At 45.3% G+C, this 21672-nt stretch overlaps 1 protein-coding gene across 5 annotated transcripts; it reads right to left on the bottom strand.

The window, feature by feature from the left end:
* Positions 1-723: 723 nt before the first annotated feature.
* Positions 724-20459, bottom strand: POU3F2 (POU class 3 homeobox 2). 5 transcript variants are annotated; one of them, XR_014562255.1, is made up of 2 exons: positions 15523-20459; positions 724-1859 (listed from the first exon to the last, which is right to left on the bottom strand). XR_014562255.1 is itself a non-coding variant. In XM_083731399.1 (2 exons), the coding sequence occupies exons 1-2, from the start codon at positions 20341-20343 to the stop codon at positions 1785-1787; spliced, it is 1350 nt and encodes a 449-aa protein (XP_083587525.1). In that variant the 5' UTR covers positions 20344-20459; the 3' UTR covers positions 724-1784. The 5 variants fall into 5 exon arrangements, 4 of the variants coding, with proteins under 4 accessions (XP_083587525.1, XP_083587526.1, XP_083587527.1 ...); XM_083731399.1 differs by having other exon boundaries at positions 19069-20459; XM_083731400.1 differs by having other exon boundaries at positions 19297-20459.
* Between the last annotated feature and the right edge of the window lie 1213 nt (positions 20460-21672).

Here is a 21672-nt window from a genome sequence, read left to right as displayed (position 1 = left end):
GGGGCAGGAACTGCTTGCTTGTTTATAAGAATGATGTAAAATAACCTAGACATAAATTAGGTCATTGCTTACTTCAAGTGTCAGTTTTTCATGTTGTTAAGGGAAAAGAGAAAGTGTAACTAATATAGCACTATTACAGCTCATATCATAGAATGCCGTAGAGCACTGGTCTTCGACTGGTGGGTCACAGCAGGAGGGCTATTGCCATGCAAGTATGTGGTAAAAGACTAAGACATGGGTTCCTAAATACATGTCCTTGTTGAAAGTGGGTTTGAGGTCTGAAAAGGTTGAATATATCTGCTGTTGACAATGGATAGAAGACCTACATTTCAGGAGGAACATTTCTAACAGGTCGAGGGACAATGTTCGCGAACTGAAAGGCGGTTGTTTCACCAACCTACTTTGCATGTTCTCCCCTTTGTGGGAGCATTATCAGGCTAAATATGTTATAGAAACATTTGGCACAGCTGAACTGAGATGTAAATTGTTGTGTAGTGCAAACCTAAGGACTCTACTTACCTTACGGTGAAGCAATCATCAAACTCTTCCATATGGCGCAGTCGATGCTAATATTTGCGCTGGTCTTAGCACATGATTAGGCCCGCCTGTAAGATTTCTTTTCCACCCAAGGCTTATATGGATTCTAGAAAGGTTTGGAATGTCTCTTTCACATGTGTGTAAGATAGCATGTTGATCCATATCAAGAATAAGTGATACCATAAAGAAAGGTGATATCTTTTTATTGGACAAATTTCTGAAGTTCAAGAGGGTCCCATTAAAAAGAAGAAGAAGAGTCAGCATCTTTTTGGCCATTATACATTTCACATTTTCCGATGCCTCCTTCAGGACAGATGGCATCACCTTGAACACTTATACTGGTTAATCCAGAGCAGTTTCAGAGCACACCATACATTTCCATGGAAATTTATTATCTCGAAAAAGTTGTCCCCAACTTCAGAGGCCGGCCACAGTTAGCCTCTAGCGAATCACCTTTGCCTACTGACATTGCTTGAGAAATAGGCTTGCAGCTACATGGTGGCAGATGTGCCCTTGCCTCTTTCTGCAGCAACCAGGCAAAAAAAGAAAAAGTGATTTGTACACATAAGCTCAGTGAACATAGGAAACACTTCGAGAACTGAATGGGTCATAGCCCTTTGAGCAATTACTTTAGGGCGGCTCCACATAATTCAATTGGATTCTTCGGGGCGGGGGGGGGGAGGTATTTGGAGGAGCCCATGTATTTTCTAGGTGTCACCAACTTGTGATGGTTCAAGGAAATGTATTTTAATTTAAAGTATTAAAAATTGTTTAGATGTCTGCTGGTAGTTTGTCTTCTTTGTGGAAGATTTCGTTAGGTGTTGGCTGCTTAACTGTTTAATAGTTTTTAGCTGAAAGTGCATTCCTGCCAAGTTCTTGTTATAAGAGCTTTAGGAAAGAGGAGCCAGAAATGATAGCGATCCTGCTTATTAGCAGCATTTCCCCCTACTGTGTCTTAAACAGGAATGATTCACTCCATGGAGAAAACTGTACACCACCACTACCAGCAGCAACAACAATGAAAGAGAGAGAGAGAGAGAGAGAGAGAGATAAAGACATGATATGGTGAGTAAAAACCCCACATAATCCAGAACCACCCCAGAGATAATAATAATAATAATAATATTATGAGAAAGCTAAAGCCCATTAGGGCTAGTTGAATAGATAGGGGAGCATGTGGAATTTGGATGCCTTGTGAAGGGAAGGCCGCATTCTTCTATCCGACTATCAAGCAAGTTGTTCCGTAATTAAAGGCAGCTTTGAAGCAACGTTGTCAGGGGGTGGTTTGAAGGGAGGGGGAGAGCATCTCCCCAGTCTTCTTCCTGTAACAAGAAGGAAGAAACACAGGCTGCCTCTGAACCTTCATATGCTGCCAAAGATTTCCAACAAAGAGCATGTTTGTGAGAGGTTGCTTTTTTTAAAAAAAAGAAAACAAAAACAGTGTACCCCATCAAGAGAAAGACAGACATACTGGCTGGCTAGGTACGCAATCATCAAACCACTTACACCAAAGTATCCCTCTGAAATCCGTGAGCCCATTCCTAGGACGAATGGTATAAGAACAGCAGCAATTAGGTGCATGTTTAGTCATGTAGATTTGAGCATGTGTCTGTATTGGAAACACTTGTGTGTGTGTGTGTGTGTGTGTGTGTGTGTGTGTGTGCACACTGATACACACATGTGTTATACTTCTATGCTTATACCCAAAATGCTGAATGTACTTCACACATATATTGTGGTGTGTAAGCCGTGTTGAAAAAAATGTAGAGCGGGATATAATTTATTAATAAAAATAAAAATAATAAAAATAAATTATTTAAATAATAATACTCGGGCCAGTATTTTCACCTCTGTTTTACTGATGGTGAGCTGAGTCTGAGTCACAGCAATTCGCCTAAGACAACTCTGAAGCTGTGTCTTGAACAGAAGGCATCTTTGCTTATAGTTTATGCTCTTATCCATCATGCTGCAGCTGCTAGATGAATGTGAATAAGTAACATCCAATATGTGCATAATGTGTGCATTACTGGGATAAAATGGGAACTTCCCAGAGAAAATGGCTAAAGTCAGAAAAGGCTTGCTTCTCCTTAGACCATATATGGTTTACGTAAAGATTCTCTAAAGAAAAAAACGGTACAGGTGAAGAACGTGCCCATTACTTTGAAGAGTGCAGACAGACATACACATAGTGTGCGCTATTTGGTGAACTGGGTAGGGTTCCAATCTACTGCTGTCGTACTGTATCTCAGATATAACAGACATTTTTTAAAAAACATTTTTTTCAAGAGGGCGGACTTAAACACTGTTTTTTCAAAAAAATGATTTCTCCTGGCCCCGAGTTTGTGTCTGAGCGTGTTCATACGCATATGAAGAAGACAGCACAGGTGATAAGAGAGCTACATTTCACCAGTCCTGAAAACAAAGTCAACATTTCTGGGCTCCTTCCTGATTATCAAGACAAGAAGGATAAGCATCACAACTTGAAACGGGCGTTTCTGTGCTTAGAAAATCTGTTTCACACCAATTCTGAATCCTAAATTATCTGGGTAACATCCCCACCTTTTCATCCTGTGAACTCTTCCATTCTTAATGTATTTCCAAAACAGATTGCATAACACAGTGAAGTCATCATCAGTGATATGGAGAACAGGAAAATAGGAGGACACAGACACACAATTTATGTGTGAAGTCTTTTTCAAGAACCTGGAGCTGTTTCTGATGCAACCATTTGTGATCTTTGTTGAATCTGGGAGGCTTGCTGTGCAATCCTAGGCATATTTACTCTGAAGAAAGTTCCAGTATGTCTAGTGGGGTTTTCTTTAAAGTAAGTGTGCTCAGGATTGCAGCCTTAGATTCTGATTACTACAGCTCTCATTTGAACTGTACTGAATGTTGATAGAGATTGTAGCAATTTTCAAGGATGGCGGAATTAGAATATCCCTTGAAAAAGAAGTAGTGGAACAAAGCATGCACGATCCGAGATAAGTGAATATCAGTGCAGCAAATGCCTCATCATGGAAATGAGAGCAAACTTGGATTTAAAAAATAGATTAGACTATAAATATCAACATAGGGACATGCCACTTGAAAATTCTTATTTAAGTTGAAACCTAGACAGCTGCTGTTCATATACTACATCAAGGCGACAACTCAGTCTCATATGCCAAAGGAGCATCAACACATCTCAAAGGCTACAATATTCTTTTTAAGCTACACCAACTGGAAAGTCACTACAAGAGTTCTTTTGCTGGATGAGGATCAGGGCAGGATTTTTGGGAGCTGTAAAATGATAGAAATAGCTACTGTGGGACAGGCACACACAGCTCCTTTTTTGGGGACTTGACTGTTTCAAGGCAGTACTTCAGCTTCTGCTGATCCCCAGGTATCAACTTTGTGGACAGGTATCATTGCAGAAATGCCGGTGGCTCTGTGGTCTAAACCACTGAGCCTTGGGCTTGCAGATCAAACGTCGGCGGTTCAAATCCCCGCGACATGGTGAGCTCCCGTGGCTTGGTCTCAGCTCCTGCCAACCTAGCAGTTTGAAAGCATGCCAAAAATGCAAGTAGATTAATAGGTACCACTCTGGCGGGAAGGTGAACAGTGTTTCTGTGCACTGCTCTGGTGTCAGAGTTCCATTGCGCCAGAAGCGGCTTAGTCATGCTGGCCACATGACCTGGAAAAACTGTTTGCGGAAGCGGACAAACGCTGGCTTCCTCGGCCTGTAAAGCGAGATGAGCGCCGCAACCCCAGAGTCATCAGCGACTGGACTTAATGGTTGGGGGTCCCTTTACCTTTTTTATCATTGCAGAGCAGGTGAGTGAGGTTGTGGTGGCTAGAATACCAGAAGCTGCTTTGTGGAGGTATGCAGAGGCTGAGAAGAAAGGGAAACACATGCTGGGAAACTGGCTTGAGCTCCGATTCATGCATCAGGAACACTGATTGTGGAATGACCCAACACCAATACTCTTCCTGACCCCGCTGCAGACAGCGGAACAGCAAACTCACCTATGTACTATGCACACTATGTGATATGCAAACTTGGATGAATAGTAACTTCTCCCACTGCTGGTTTAGAAGATTGGGGCAAACTGCCTAATAGGTAGCACAAGGCATAGGAGAATTCCCACACCTGCCTGCACCGCACAGCTTTCTGTGCTTAATGTATGTATGATTTCAAGGGTTGGTCTGTCTGACTACCTGTAAAAAAGCTATCTGCAAGTGTGCTCTCTTTAGAAATGGACACACATCTGCTGTATATGTTTCTGCCTTACATTGTGAGTACATTGTGCTTTTGTAGGGCATATCGGCTGTCAGGTTCAGACATAGCTGCCTTGGATAAACTTAAGCATTAAAAAATGGGATATAAATTATTTAAGTAAACTACAAAATCCCTACATGGAATCAGGATCCATACAGGAAATTGTACAACCCTGATAGGTGAATCATAGCACATGTAGAAATGACTGCATGCAGGCATTGTGTGTACAAGCTGAAGCACAACTGACTGCCAGCTGTGGCTTCTTAGGGCACGTAGGATCATGCATCATACTTCAGAAATGGGATCTGAATTATACTTCTCTATGGGCATTTGGTGATGTGTAAAATGGTCCCATGAAAGCCTGAACATTACTGATAAAGGCTTTTGCACATTTTCCTATATTGCCTCTTAAAGTAGCTAGTCTGGTTCCCTCCAAATGTTTTAGACTACAACTTCCAACATAGTCATGCTGGCAGGGGCTGATTGGAGTTGTGGTCCAAAACATCTGGAAAGAACCCAGCTGACGAAGGCTTTCTTGAGTCATTGACACATGCAGGAATAAAACAAAGAGCTGTGCTGTGCAATCTTATCTATCCTTACTCTGATTTATTTATTATTATTTTTGTATTTAACAAAATCGATATGCTGCTTGATTGTAGGTGAAAACTCTAAGCGGTCTATAATAAATTATTTCAAAACAAGTCCTGTTGTAATAAATGGTCAGCACATGTAGGATTGGAACCTTAACAGCTGCTGGGGAAATTATTGTTTTCTGTTGCAGGCACAAATACATTGCACGGCCCACCAATGTGTGGCAGGGCTCGATGTTGGGACATATTAAGTTTTTTTAAAAAAAGTGTATAAAAGTGATCCAGAATATGAGTTGAGGAACATTGCCCACACCACTGAATAACTGCAGACAGTTTCTATATCTACCTTGAACAAATGCATAATTAACTTATGGAATCTGCTGCCGCAATATGTAGTGATGATCTCTGGCTTAGGCAGCTTTCCTATACAGGATAAGACTGTCGACAGTTTCAACAGCTATTAGTTAGGATAACTAAAGGGAACATTCCTGTTTAGAGCCAGTATACTTCTGAGTAATACCATTTGCAGGCACCCAGCAACAGTAATAGTTTAGGTTTTGGGGTGGTGGTGGGGGGATGGCACTTCTGGAAGTATCTGTCTGGTCCATGCTGCAAAGAGGATGCTTGCCTTGCTGAACCCTTGATCCAATCCAGCACAGGTTTTTCTCTTGTTGTTAAGGGAGTGGGGAGCTTTCAGATTTGAGAGTATTTCTAGATACAAATGAGACCCAGTTTGAAAGAAAGAAGGAAAAGCCACTGCATTGTGAAGGCTTCCACTGGAAGACTTTGGCCCAGCTTCTAACACCGACTGCAGAAAGCTATAGGGATGAAAATCAGAAGAGATCTGTTTTGAAAACGAATATACCTTCCAGCCAATGTCACGATTTTGAATTACAAATGTGTGGGAATGCAAAGTCGGAAACAAAAAGAAGCTAAGAACTACTACATCTCTGAAAGCATTTTGAATCTGGACTTAAAAACAAAACAAAAACAACCTTTGACCTTGCTGGCTGTATTTTAAAATTATACCAGATTTATAGGCAATTCAAATGAAACCAAAGGACTGAACCAATATCCTGCCCCGCTGCAATGTGAACTATGGAGGATGCATATGGCCTTAAAACAACAACAGAAATCCCTGATCTGTTCCAGATCTGTGGAGAGCAGCAAGAAATAAACAAGAGGAGGTGATGACCGGAGGAAGACGCTCTCCCCCTCCCCCCCTTCTTGTTTTTTAAAACCACCTCATGTTTCTTCTCCTTTTAACCTTTCTGCTACAGGCTGGCTTCAGACATGAGCGGGTTTCTCTTGAAAAGCGATTATTCAAACCGACATACCCTAATCGGCAAGTTTATTTCCGAACTGGACAAGGCGCGGGAGGTTAGACGCCTGGATTTATATATATATATATATAAATCCATATATTCTCTCCCCCCGCCCTCTCGGCCGCTGCCTCTGTTTGTTACAGCAAGTTACGCTCGTGTCCGCTGTGGGGCGCCCGAGTTCCACTCTTTTATTTCCCTGCAGTTAAGGACTAGAAGAGCGCTCCCAGAACAGATGCTGTAGTGAAGGGAAAGAGGGGAGGGGGGCGTGAATCAAAAGGATGGGGAGGGGGGTGGGGAGAAAGAGGGCAGGGACGGGGTGGTGGGGGGGAGGGAAGAGAAGCTTTATTCTCTAATACACTCGCTGGGGAGACTTTGTTACAAAACAGATTCATGCGAGAAGGGCAGGCGGGCTGTGTTGTACAATGAACTCCCCAGGGAAGGATAAATCCAGGGACGCAGAGAATGGTTATGGCAGAGAGGGGCATTTGGCTGGCTCAAAGCCTCCCACCCGCCCCTTCCTCCCGCCCTCGTCCTTTCCAGGCGCTCTCCCGCTCGCGATTCTGCTGGAGGAATATTTGATCTCCTCTGGAAAGTAGCCGCCAGACGGGCAAGCCACCCCAGCCGAATTCTCCCTTCCCTGCAACCCGGGGCCTCGCCTTGGCCGTCCTCTTCCCCTCGGCTGGGCTGCAGCGACTTCTACAAGGCCATCCCGCCCCCCACTCCTTTTTTCCTGGCTCTGGATCCCTTTCAGCGCAAACCCTCCCCTCTGTCTCCCTCCGCTCCCTCTCTTTGTGGGGCCGGTGGGATGAATGGGGAGGGTGGGGGTGGACCAGAAGCTGAGAGCATGTGGCTTGAGCTTCTCAAACCGTGGAGGGTCCACCTGGTTTTCAAAGCCACCAAGAGCTGCAGAATAAACCCAAAGCAGGCCCGAGCAAGCTTGAAAGGGAGTTCTCAGAGAACTCAAGGCTCCAGCCGCCTCCACACGCCTTCTCCTCCTCAGCCAAAGCCTCACAAAGGAGCTTAGGCGGGGGGTTTTTCCTGGTGTGCATTAAACACACGCAGGCACGCACACACTCACACTCACGGCCGTTTATCCCTCACCTTTAGGTACAATCAGCGAAAGTGGGGGGTGTCAGTTTTTCATTAGGCTTCCCAGCTGATGGAAGAAAGGATGGTGAGGGGGTGGGCGCGCTTGTAAGACACATGAGCAACTGGGTGATCTGCAAAAGTCAATCAGGAACTCTCTCCCTTTGCTCCACTGTAGAGAGGCGATGTATTAAGAGACAGAGAGTTAGCTAAAGTTTGGGTACAAGATCGTTGCAAATCCACAGTTTTAAGAACTGTTGGAAGCCCAAGCGGGCCACGGAGAACATTTTTACTCGCCTAACCGCAAGCGCTTCTTTCAGGCAAGTTCCCCCAAGGTGGAGGTGGATGTAAGAATCAGCCGGATTTCCCAGGAAAAAGACAGACAAACACAGAAGGAAAGAATGTTTCTGCTGAATGAGAAGTATAAGCTTCGCAACAGTCCTGTTTGAAGAGAACCCTGTATTCGGCTGGTTAGTTAGACAACAAATTCATGCCTCTTCCGCAAAGACATTTTTCAATGCTGCTCGTTTAAAAAAGAAAAACAGGGAAAGAAGGAATATTTTAAATAATGTAAAATCTCTTTCCCAGACTCGGCTGTTGGCTTTTTTTTTGGGTGGGGGGGAGAGGCATGGGCAGGGAGAAGTCTCAAACAGGATTAAGAATTTAATTATAAGTCCCCTATAGATGTAACACGTTTGATGAACTGATATCAGATAATAATCACATTCATTTCAAGCTTATGAAACAGATTTCCAGAAATATATATACTCACTTTCTAAAGTGAGCGTTACAATAGCTGAAAGGAGAGGAGAGACCTTGGGGAGGGGAGCAGGTAGGAGAAGCTGCAGATTGTTGGTCTGGAGGTTGGTTGAAATAATAATAATAATAATAATAATAATAATAATAATAATAATAATAATAATGCAGAGGGATGGGACACGCACATACTATCTCTCTTGAGACTAGACTCCGTATCCTTAAACATTCTACTGTATTCTGATGTCTCCTAAGGTTCTTTATGAATTTGGCCCATAATGTGATGCATTTTGAAGGCGTAAATGGAAGCAGTGAGAGAACCTGCTCACAGAGAGCGGTTTCCTTTTTTCCAAAAGGACTAGCACGAATCCATGCCTCCTCAAATCAAATCGAAACCATTGCAATGCCCTAATTAGAGTAATTAGAATAATAAGGCTGCCTATATGTGGTAAGACAATGTGTACAAACAACTTTATTTAATGTATACTGCTAATCAGCGGTGCGTGCGTGCTTGAATGCTTTAGTGTAATAAAACTCACCCTCGTCCGCCCAAACAATCAAATACAAATTAGTTTAATGATTGTGCCTGCTTGAATGTCTTCGAAATCCACAGGCGGAGGGAAATAAATAGCACCATCCTTGTTTGTGCGTCTCCCCTACTGACCAAGGAGCTGGTGCCTCCGTGGACTTGGCAATGAATGCCTGGAGGAGCCATGAATGAAGCGAGCAAGGACGGGCAATTAATGAATGAGACGGGCTGCCGAAAACTTTCGCTTAGAAGTTCCTTGGGCCGGCTAGACTTGGAAACCAAGCCTGGAGGGTGGGGAGAGGCTGAGCCAGAATGGGTCTGTTCTCTTGGCAGGGGCGCGAGGGGGATAAAAGAAAGATCTGCAATCGGGTGCACACTTTCTGGGGAGTAAGTGCCACTAAATAACATGGGACTGGCTTCGCAGTAAACTGGCAACAAGACCAGACTCGACCGTCGAGGCACTGGCAGGCGGACGTTGCATTGGGAATTTAGGAGACAATTTCTTTCCGGCCACAAAAGCCCAGCGATGCCTACACTTGTTTCTCCCTTGGTCCTAGATCCTGGCAACCAGTGGGCGCCCCCCACTCTCCTTCGCATGATTCAGTGCAGTTTTAGATCTAGCCAGTTCCTCGGGGTTGGCGCAAAAGCAGTGATAAGGACGACACCACGGTTATCGTGCACATTCTTGGCGCTCAAGACTGCTATCCTAAGCATACCTACTCGACAGTAAGGACCAGTGGCCCAAAACGCATTAATTAAAACATGGCGTGATTTTTAAGTTGGTCCTCTGTATTCACCCAGCGAGATCTTGCTGGTATCCTGCTAAATCCAGCAGTCAATGCAAAGTATTTGGATGTCTACCACCCAAAAATGGATTCAGAGGAGTAGCAATTTAAAGAGTATTTACTTAGCAGTCATGTCCGTAAAAATCCACGAGAGTCGCTTTCTAGTAGAATTCCAAATCCCATATTAGAATTCCAAATCCCCCATTTATTACGTTAATAATTTTACTTCCCAATAAGTTTATGGGTCCAGGCGTCAGTTTTAACAGCTTTGCAGAAAAGTGTTCTGAAAGTATTTTTGAAAGACCCATTTCCACTCGTCTAGTCTTCATTGACTGACATTCAAGTTAAATTCGAAAGATATTTGCTTGGTACTACTAACTAGAGACATTAAGGTGCCTATGGTGGTCTCATACACAAGAGCAGAGGTGTTTTGTTTATTGGCGATGCCATTAATAAACTCGTTGGGAGCTCAACAATGTCTTCCCTGTTCAGAACTGCTAGTTGGCCTACGATGAGGAACTAGTTTAGAGACAGTGTTCAAAAACTATTCCCACGCGGGAGAAAGAAAGGAGGCCATGACATTTTAAGAGGTCCCCTTTAGAGATCTCCTTCACGATCCTTTCAGCTATTCCGCTTTTCTTTTCTTTTTTTAAAACATAATTTCTTTGCTCACTTATTTCTCCCTATGGTTTTATACTTCAGCTTTTCGCTTTGGCAAAAGACATTACTCAAATGTGGCACCATATGAAGCTAGCTAAAACTCCAGATATTAGACACGCATTTGCTGAAAGAAATTCCCTTTGCAATTCAATGGTTTGTTGTTGCTCCCCCTCCCCCATTGCAAGTGGAGAACAGGGTGTCAGATGATAAAATATAACCATTCTGAAAGACCTAGGAATTCCGTAAGGATAGGTGAATCCTGCAAGGATGCCAATATAAGCAAAAGAAGCTGTTGCAAACCGACCTTTATCGTTCTAAGATACCCAGAGTGTATGGAAATCACCATCGTTTGCTGATTTGTGGCCGAGCCAGCACTGAGCTGGAATGTAACATAACAACTAAACGGCCAATAGACTTTAATGTTATTTACACTAATATTCCAGTTCTAAATTAGACAGAAATTCCATTGATTTAAAAAACCCTTTCTTTTCCAGCTGTGGCTTCGATCCAAACCCTGTTTACTGTAATGGGACTTTCCCTGAAAAAGTGGGTTGAATCGCCAGTTACATTAATAGGAATTTAATTTTTTAACGGTTCCCTTGATACTTAAGTATCAAGCATATTTTTAAAAATCATATAAAGAATAAGCTGTCAAGCTAAAGTATTTTTTTAAAAGTGTGCTACAGACAGGGTGATTGTGGGTTTTTAAACATAAACATCTGCACACGTGTGTGTGTGTGTGTGTGTGTGTGTGTGTGTGTGTGTGTTTGTATTCGACCTTCAAGCTGGTTCACAAGCAGCCGAGTGCTATTCTGCTGGCGTTTGATCCAGCTGCTTAATTCTGTCTGAAGCATATTATTCTCTCAACTGTATCAACTCTCACCACAGAACTTTGTTTCCAATAAAAAATTTGCTTTGCAGAACGATCCTACGCATGTTTATTTGTAAATGACTCCTACTGAGTTCAGTGAGATTTATTTCATTCATGGGATTTTAAATCCTGCATCTTAAACCTGAATTTCATAGAATTTGCATGTGATTGTAGTATTTCTGCCCGATACTATGCATTTTCCCTAGAAGTAAAGCCCTACTGCGTTCAATGGGGCTTACACTCAGGTAAGGAGTGTAGTCTTAAAAATTCGAACACAATCTAGGGATTGAGAAACAAACTAAAATGCGGCCATTGTTACCTGCCCAGGAATGAGAAGCTTCTATCTTCCTCAAGCCTGCATTTAATTGCAAATTATGTTCATTTCAGTGCAATCCTAAGGGTTTATTTTTTATTTAATTATTAGATTTATATACCGCCCTTCATCCAACTTCTCAGGGCGCTTCACACGAAGTAGGACCTATTGAGCTCAATGGGGCTTATATCCAGAAAAATATGGATTTGACTGCAGCCTTTATACTGAAATGCCATGGCATTCTCCTTGCCTGGGTGATTTGTCATCGCTTGAGACATAATTACAGTATCCTGTTTAAAACTTTAAAATAAAAATATAAAATTCTGCATTCATAAAGGATATTTTACAAGGAAGTTGTTTTCTCCAGTAATATGCAGTTAACTTACTGTTGTATGGTACACATAATGTAGCATACACACCTGCTAACTCTCAGTTATCACTTTCGTTAACGCTTTGGTGTCTGCCACATTTGACAAGTGAAAGTTACACCCTCGCTCCAAAATCCCCTCGTTCACTTCCTGCAATCTTTCCCAGTTTCAGGATCCGTATCTATACTGCGTAACCTTTCTACTTTTACCAGGTGGGTAAAAGGCTGCATACCTACCAGGAAGTAAAATCCTGGAGCTCTGTGGGTCGTACTTCCAAAGAAGCAAGTCTAAGATCCGAGCGGGGTGGGGAATTGTATTGAAAGACACTGAATGAAGTTTAAGAAAAGAGGCGGGTTTCTATTTGTCTGTGAGACGGCCTTTCTGTTCTCTTGTATTCAGAGAGGTCAGAGCAAATCCAATAGGATTTAGCTGAAAAATTCAAGTCAGGCTAGGAAGTTTAGAAACGGTGAGCTTTTTTGTTGGTATTATTATTATTATTCTCAAGTTGTGCCAAATTATTGCCAATTTTCTTGCCTTCCAGGATTTATAGGTAAGTCAGAACCAGCAAATGGGAGAGGGGGCAGGAGGCAGGCAGCAGTAAGCGCCCGCGTTGCTTTCGACTCCGGATCGCAAGCAAATGAAGTGGGAGTATTTTTGACGGCAAGGAAGCTGAAATCCGCATAGAATGACAAGCAAGCAAATTGGCTTAATTAGTTTGTGGATCGAGGTGGTCAGTAGTCAGAAACAGGCTGCCTCCATACAAAGGCCTCGTGGAAAAAAACCTCTTTCTTAAAAAAAATAAAATCAGCAACGTTTACATATGCATTTATCACATGGCCCAGAAAATGTAAACATCAACCGTGGAACTTAGAGAAAGAAAGAAGGAAAGAAGGAAGGAAAGAAGGAAAGAAAAGAAAAGAAAGAAAGACCATCCTGACGGAAAAGTTTCTCCTTTGAACAACTAAAAACACTAGAATAAAAGAAACACTGGGAAAACATCCCCTCTTTTCTGCTATCCAAAAGAAAAGAAAGCAAAATATAAATACATCTCCTGTTCGCCTCTATTCCTAGTACCTCCTTATTAGGCAAGGCATTGAAGCCAAACTGAAGCTCCGTCGAAGAATGAATCGATTTCCAACTATTATTGTTTGTAGAAAAGATTGTTATCACTGCAACTTCCCCATGCCTCTCTCTTTATTCAGATAAACTCTCTTCCTCTCTCTCAAGCCACTTTTGAAATTAGGATTTCAATCCCAAGCACTGGGCCTTCTCGTCCACAGTTTGATACCAGATCTAACATCCTCGCATCTCTGTCAATTCCTGCAAGAGATGAGGCCATGCCCTTATTTTGCTATTGTCTAGAGACGCTCAGAAGCTGTTCAGAAGCGTCGCTCACACCTTGACTAACACCCAATACTTCCCACCGCTCTCCTGGTATTTATTGCTATTATTGGGACACCAGCTCCTCTTTCCACAAAACCTTGGTGACAGTCTTTTAAGAGGGGAGGGGGGAGCACAAAAGCAGAAAGTAACAACAGGACTTCCCTTGTTGACAGTTAATACAAGGTGACGGTGAAAGGGAACCTCGACGGTACCTGACCAGTTTCCTCTTCCTCGATTAAAGATATGCCCCTCAATATCCCTAATGCTAAATCCTTGGTTGAAGCGCCCTGGGTGAGCTCCTCTCCCAAAGTAGTTTCTCTCTGTCCCAACGCTGTAACCATCACCCAGCAGTTCTATCAATATAGGCAGGAAGCTCAAATTCTTTAGCGGGGGAGGAAGGGAAAGGCTTCTTTCCAAACTGATCCTTTCAGATATGAAAGCCAGGCGCTCAACTAAAAATCACACCTGGCCCAACCGAGCGTCGCGCACGTGATCCCACCACCACTCCAAACGCAACACAAACTCGGGTGGCGCGAGATTCCATTTCCAAGACCATTGAAATGTCCTGCAGAGGGCAGATGCTGCCCAGCTTTCCACTCCTCAAACAACCCCCCCTCCACTATTAAAAAAAAATACAGACAATTCAGCGAGCTATTGACCAAGGGACATTCAATCTATACCCAGCTTAAACATTTTACCCATCAGCATATCTGCGGTCACAGAACACTCCTTCTTTCTGTCACTTCGTTTCCAGACTATTGATAAGATCATTTAGCTGAATCTGTTTGGGACGCGTGTAATATTGACTAGGAGTTAGAAAAGATGATTAAATCTAATAAGCCTGGAAACTATCGTTAAAAGGGGAAATGCGGTGGTGGGAAGACTTAGGGCGGAGTGGCTGTGGCGTTGGTGGAGTTTTCTTCTAAAAACGCAAGAAACTAGGCAAGAAGGTGTTAGTATCCAAAACATGCTAACGCTGAAGATGCCATTCCCAGGAAATGGGGTCTTGACGGGGATAGCACCCAGTAACCTAGTCATGTCCACAAGGACCTAAACCGAAGCTCCACAGAAATGTATAGCGGGATTATAGCCGCCCCCTATAATGTTGTTCGTGTGCACACACTTTAGCAATCTGAACCACACCCAGCTTGGGCGAAAGCAATTTGATTTGAGCTGGCGTGCAATCTATCCAGTCTATGCATTGCTTAGTTGGAAAGTCCAGGTTCCATTGGAACTAAACTTCCAGTTCCTGTATTCACTTTCCTGAGGGTAAAGTTCCATTGATTTCAAAGGAACTCACCTCCAAGAGACAACCTTTAGGGCCGCGGGTCCAGTTAGATTATAGCACTTCAGCTGAGCTGTTCCTCAGTTGGGGATCTGGCTGCATCTCTATTGTAGAATCTACACTGCAGCGTAGAAATTACTCCAAAGAATAATTTATTTGTTACTTGAAAGAACGAAAGCGTCGCATAGCCCACGGAAGCCTTTCAAATGTCTAAAGAAGAACTGGCAATCTACCTGACAAAACTTTGATTTGGAAGGAGACAAAATGCACATGGCTAAGCAAGACTGACTAAGGAAGTCCAAGATAAACAACCGCATGTTTAGCGTTAAAAGAGTTTGATTAAAAATAGTAACAATGCCCTGTTCCTTTAAAAACAAAACACTTAGGCGTTGGGCTGCAGTTATCCATCCACCGTGGCGATAGTGCTGCAGTGAATCCCATGGACTGCAATGGGAAATCAACGAGCTTACTCTAGAGAAAGTGGTTTGCCCTTCAACTCAATATAGTCTTGGTGGTTTGAATGAAACTTTTTACTGCCAAGTAAGTGTAAGAGCTTATGATCGCAGCCCAAAGCGACACACGCTACATCGAAAACCCCAGCCCAGCGATTGACAATGAGAACATGTAGATGCTTAGATTTTGTGTAGCCTCCAACCAGCTATATATTTCTTCGCACACGCGTTCCAAGAGAAACTGGTTCCCAGAGCATCAAAATATACACACTGCGGTGGCTTCCAGCATTAAAGGCCTAACCTTGGAAAGACAATTGTGCCTACCTAACAGTGTTCCTTCCCGGCCCACATTCCTCCTGCACTCTACCAGCTGCCAGAATTATACCAGCGAAATCTGTCAATAGATTAGGCATACATTTTATTCCAAAATGTCACGGAGTAAGAAGGAAGGACAGAGAATGCAAGGCAATAGAAAGGCTAGATTCTATTTCTTCCCACATATTTCCCATTTCCAAAGAACTATGTCGCCACTCTCAGTACTATTTCTTTTTCTTTTTTTTTAAAAAAGGGAAATAAAAGATATGCCAATAACTCGAACAAACTATAAAGGTCTTGTGTATTTCTGTTTTATGTAGATAATAAAATATTACTTTAACATAAATATATAAGGATCTCTGCGCTTTTATTTTTCCCCACAAGCACATCCAAATGTACCAAAAAACAAAGTATTTCTTTAAAGAGACTGAACCAAAAAAAAAATTACATCCCATATAGATTTTGTTTGTTTGTTCACCTACTCATTTAAAGCTACAGAAAAAACAGTTTCCAGAACCTGTTTGCTTTAAAAGAAATAAATATACATTGAGGCAGCCCACTTAAAAATGATATGAAAATATTTCCCTGGGTAGCATTAAAAAAAAAGAAAAAAGAAAAATAGACAAAGAAAACATTTAAACTATTTCTGCATTTCAAAGGACAAATATTAAACATATATACAGAGTGGTAAGGTTTGTGTGGTAACTTTGTTTTAAAATTTTAAGGTTTAGAGGATCTGCTTCCCCCAAACGCCTTCTTTTGACCTTACCCAGATATTAATAAGTGTCACTGCCCCCCCATTTTGCCACTTCCACTGCCCCAACCTGAATATTTTTAAAGAAGTTTGTCCCCATACAATAATCAACAGCAGCTCAATACCATTAAAGAGAAACCAGTGTCCATATAGTTTTTTAAAGGGGGAAAACACTGTTGCAAAAATAGAATAAAGGCCCAATGAATAGGCTTCTCAGAAAGCTGTATTTGTCTTCTCAAGGGGAAGTGGGGAGGAAAAAAAAATCTGATGCCAGACACTGGCGCTTAGAAAAACAGTTGAAGAATATAGTATTATTAAATCCCACCTACTTCCTCCAATGTTTATCTGCAAGTTTCTCTGAGAGAATATTTCATTGGCCTCAGAATTCTCAAACACTCCACTAGGCAAACTTTGTAAATATTATTTTTTAAAAAGTTATACAGACCACCCCCTTTTTGTGCTGAGTAGATGTTTCAAAATATGAATATGTCACTCTCACAGTTTCATGGGTTACCCCCTCCCCCTTTGCCCCAATATAGAATATAATATACAATTTCAACTTCCCCTTCCTGTCTTCCCTCTCTAGAGCCTTTTGCTTTTTGGAAAGTTAACCATTTTCTACCAAGCAAAACGCAGCTATTAAATGACTAACACAAAGGGGACAGGAAAAAGACAAATTGAAAAATGGCATTTTGGTTGCTTTGTTTTCCCTTCATTTGGCTCCCTTTGGAGAAAAGAGAAAAGGCCGACAAAGTTAAACCGGTCCTTTTCATGCCACATGTTATGCTGAAGTCTCCAGAAAGGACGTGGGATGGATCTAAAATGTGAGAATAAACCTTAAAGAGAAATTCACCCAGCTGCATGTGGCCACAACTCCCACATACTGACCACTGAAAACCAAGTACAGTACTTGGGTTTTTAAAGCAATCCCCATAGAAACATTTACTTGGAAATAAGTCCCATTGATTACAATGGGGGAAATCCTGGCTACCTTCTTAGTCTTAACCTCACTGATTTCAATGGGTTTAATCATTGCTTAAAATTTCCCCACTCTCTTGTCCAGAGCGTACTTCATACATCTTTGCTGAAGTAAGTTGGAAACCTCCCATTGAGATGAATGGGACTGCAGTTCTTAGTCCGCTTACATTAAATCCTGATTTTTTTCAGCACATGATGTGAAAGCAAATCCCACCTAAAGTGGGTGTCACTCTGGAACTGAGTGTTATTTTCTCCCAAATGGAAATGATGCATCTCAAGATCACAGCCCAGAGCTGCAACCTTGAGCACCTTTGCTTAGATCAGTGGAACTTACTTCCAAGTGACGATCTTAAGGATCAGAATGAATGTTCTTGAGCTGAATTTCTACCCCCACCCCATTCCAAATTTAAGAGCAGATGTCAGCATAGGGCAGGGGCAGCGATGGACAAGTCATACAGAGAACTTTCTGTACAGCATCTGTGAAGCTAAGCATTAGTCTCTCTTTCTTTCTCTTTCTCCCATCTGACACTCCACCCCCCCCCCCCAAAAAAACTTGTTAGTTTCTTTCAAAGTGCCACTTTCTGCTGGAAAAGCATGAATGGGTCCCCCCCTCTCTCTCACACACACACACACTTATAATCTTATTTCTGCGAGTTTCTAATTCTTCACGTCCCTTCCCCCAATCCTGCCCCCTTCTCCGTTTCACTCACTCATTCACACAAACACCTACCTTGCCTTGCATCTGGGGAAAAAATACATATCCACAGCCACATTTCTCTGTGTGGGAAGTGGCAGTTGTTTCTTCCCCCACCTCCTTCTCGTCTCTGTCCTTTTCTTAACGCTTCCCCTCAAGATCTACTTAACCCTAAGGAGAGCCCAGCTTCCCCCACTCCGGAGGTTAAGGATGGCAGAAAAAGCAAATTAAACATGACCTCCGCCGAAGGCTGACTCCAAAACTTCGCGTCCAACAACACAAAGAGGAAAGGCAAAGGCTTACACGGATTTCTTTACATTGTCCCACCGCTGGCCAGCAAACACATACACACAGAGAGCAAAATGCAAGTCGCCTCCAGACAGAGGCAGGAAAGGGAGAGATCTGTAAACTTCTGTTTCCTTGCAGTGCAAATTCAGACGGTTTACTCTCTCTCTCTCTCTCTCTCTCTCTTTACAAGAACGGCATAACCCTTCTAATGACACCTGCCTACCACATTTGCCTTTGTATCCGCGCCCCCCACCCCCAGCCAAAGCAACCCAACCTAAAGCGCGCTGCAGAGCATCGAAGCATCATCTTCCCTGCTTTCCTTCTAGGCGCCTTTGGCGAAGACCCCACGAAGTATTTAACGGGCTACAAAAGGCCGGCCGGCTTTCGCCTATACCCAGAGGGGGGAAGGTTTTGTGCAGCGCCTTGACATTTGCAATGGGGCGTCTCTCTTATCTGCCTGCGCCTGGATGCAAGGAAGAGAGAGAGAGAGAGAGAGAAAGAGAGAGCGGGGGAGAGGTGGAAGGGGCCAACATGCACTCGCTTCTCTGACACACACATCCATATACTCACTGCACTTCATTGCCTGGTTACTCGCCTGTAAAGATCAGAAACACACCATTCATTACACACTTTGCTACCGTTTCAAGGATAGTTCAGTGCATTCGCCTTCCTTCCTTTTTTTGTTTTGTCTGCTTTTTTTTTAAAGGGGAATAGGGAGAAAACAATCGAAAGAGTTGGAGGAGTAAGGGGTTCGAGGGAAGGGGCCAGGCTCGGCCCCCCCAGTTCCCCCCTGCTCCTCCTCCCCCGCCGACGGCGGAGTTCACTGCACAGGAGTCTGTACCCCGTGGTGTGGCGGCGGCGTGTCCCTGCTGGCCCCATACACGTCCTCGGCTCCCGGCAGAGTCCCTCCCGGGGGAGTCATGCGTTTCTCTTTCTGTCTCCTGTTACAAAACCACACGCGGACCACCTCTTTCTCGAGCTGGAGGCTGTCCGCCAGCGAGGTGATCTCCTGGGCGGAAGGCTTGGGGCACTTGAGGAAATGGCTCTCGAGGGCGCCCTTGACGCTCACCTCGATGGAGGTGCGCTTTTTCCGCTTGCGCCCCTGCGCCGCGATCTTGTCTATGCTGGTGGGGCTGCCCGACGACGAGTCCGCCTCCTCCAGCCACTTGTTCAACAAAGGCTTCAACTTGCACATGTTCTTGAAGCTCAGCTGCAGGGCCTCGAACCTGCAGATCGTCGTCTGCGAGAAGACGTTGCCGTAGAGCGTGCCCAAGGCCAAGCCCACGTCCGCTTGGGTAAATCCCAGTTTGATCCGCCGCTGCTTGAACTGCTTGGCGAACTGCTCCAGGTCGTCCGAGGTCGGCGTGTCCTCGTCCGAGTGCGCCTCGTGGTGGTGGTGCGGGTGGTGGTGCTGCTGCTGCTGCTGCTGCCCGTGCGGGTGCTGCTGCTGTGGCTGCTGCTGGGGGAGGTGGTCGGGGTGGTGAGGGGGCTGCTGCTGCTGCTGCGGCTCCTCGTGGGCGTCCCGCAGGCCGTGGTGGTGCATGCCCGGCTGCCCGGAGCCCAGCATGCCGTTGACCGTGAAGCCCGGCGGCTGCGAGTACAGGAGCCCGCCCTGGCCGCCGCCGTTGGACGCGGCCATGCCGGGCGGCAGGTGAGCCGCGCCGCCAGTCCTCCACGCCACGGCCGCGGCCACGGCGGCGTGGTGGCTCCCGGCGTGGTGCACCAGGTGCGGCGGTCTGCCTTGCTGCTGCTGCTGCTGCTGCTGGTGATGCTGCTGCTGCAGCTCGTCCCCCCGGCCGCTGGCCTGCACCACCGAGGGCTTGATGTCCTGCTGGCCCAGCGGGCTGGTGGACCAGGGCGAGTCCCCTCCGCCGCCGCCGCCGCCTCCTCCTCCTCCGCCGCCTCCCCCTCCGCCGCCGCCGTGGGACAGCGCCGTGATCCACTGGTGAGCGTGGCTGAGCGGGTGCCCGTTGCTCTGCAGCGCGTAGTCCGCCTGCACCAGCGCCTGGGCGTCCCTGTAGCCGGCGCCCGGCTGCATGCTCCCCGGCGGCTCGGCGTGCACCATGGGCGAGCTGGAGGTGAGCAGGCTGTAGTGGTTAGACGCTGTGGTCGCCATGACTCTCCGAGCCGGACTGAGGGCTCCGCTTAAAGGAGACGCGCATTTGACAGCTACTTTTTCGCCTCGGGCTCCTCTCGTCGCTCGCTTCCCCCGCAAGTCCGCTTGGCAGAGCCCACTGCAAAGGCACGCGTCCCCGCTCCTCCCTCCCTCCGGCCCCCATTGGCTCCCTGCGCTTTGATTTACGTGGAGACCTCTAGCAACCGGCGCAGGGGGAGCCTCCCATTGGCCCCGGCCCTGGCGCTGACACCACGCCCCCCGCACAGCCTCCCTCTCGCTCGCTTTGTAATCAAACTCGGAGCAGGGAGAGAGAGAAGGAAGGAAGGAAGGGGGAAGGAACAGAAAAGAAGTGGCGGCGGGGGCGGGGAAGAGACACAAACACACACACGGAAGAAAGGGAATAATCATGATGATGATGATGATGAAAAGTGTAGCTCCTCTGCTTGTAGCCGCATGGGCTGAGTCCGGATAACGGGGGCTGTGTGTGAGACTCGAGGATGCTCACCTCCTCTGTAAAACAGCCAAAACAACTACAGCAAGAAGAAGACACATAGGAAAACCACCTTTGTCTATGTTTACTGGAAAAGCAAGTAGGTCACAAACTGACCCTAGGCGCGCCGTGGTTAAGGCTGGCTACTGGTGGGGCTGCTCTCCTGTTGCTCGCATTGTTTCCGAAACTTGGTTGGGTTCTTTTCAGGCGCAGGACGGCTTCGCTCTTTCGTTCCGCATCCCAACCCGCGCCCTCCCTTCCCCCTCACTCCGCCCCCGTCTGCCAGGCTACAAAGGAGGACTCGTCCTTTCAGTGGAAGGTATTCTTTGAAGGAAGCGGCAAGCGGCAGACTGGACGGGATCGGCCGAATCACGCCCTGCCAGAATCACAGGCTTCGTTGCGGGAGCCTCCCCTGTAAACTCCCGTCCAATGCCTTTCTTGACTTGGCTGACAGGCAGACTGGGTGCATCCACACACACACAGGCACGCACCGCTTCGTCACGTCCGTAGACCGACTCCCAACATTTCCCAGATGCTGTTTATCAGGAAAGGGCAACTTTATATATTAAACAAGTACTTCTTGTAAATATCAGCCTGCCAACTTCGCAGGGACTCTTGCTTTCCAGTTACTCAGTCTACATCATCAGAAGGAGAGGGACGGCCTCGCTTCCTCCATACGCGCATGTTTACATGTTTACAGTAAGCCCCACTGGTGTCAGTGGGATCTGGTCCTAAAGAAGTGCATTTATAGAATTGCAGCCAGTGAAGGGGCTTCAAGCTTTCAATATCTCTTCTCTCCCAAACGTGTCTCTCTCTCTCTCTCTCTCTCTCCCCCCCCC

The sequence above is a fragment of the Podarcis gaigeae genome, assembly GCF_964106915.1.
Source record: "Podarcis gaigeae genome assembly, chromosome: 3".
NCBI lineage: Eukaryota > Metazoa > Chordata > Lepidosauria > Squamata > Lacertidae > Podarcis > Podarcis gaigeae.
This window is presented reverse-complemented; position numbering and strand designations above follow the sequence as displayed.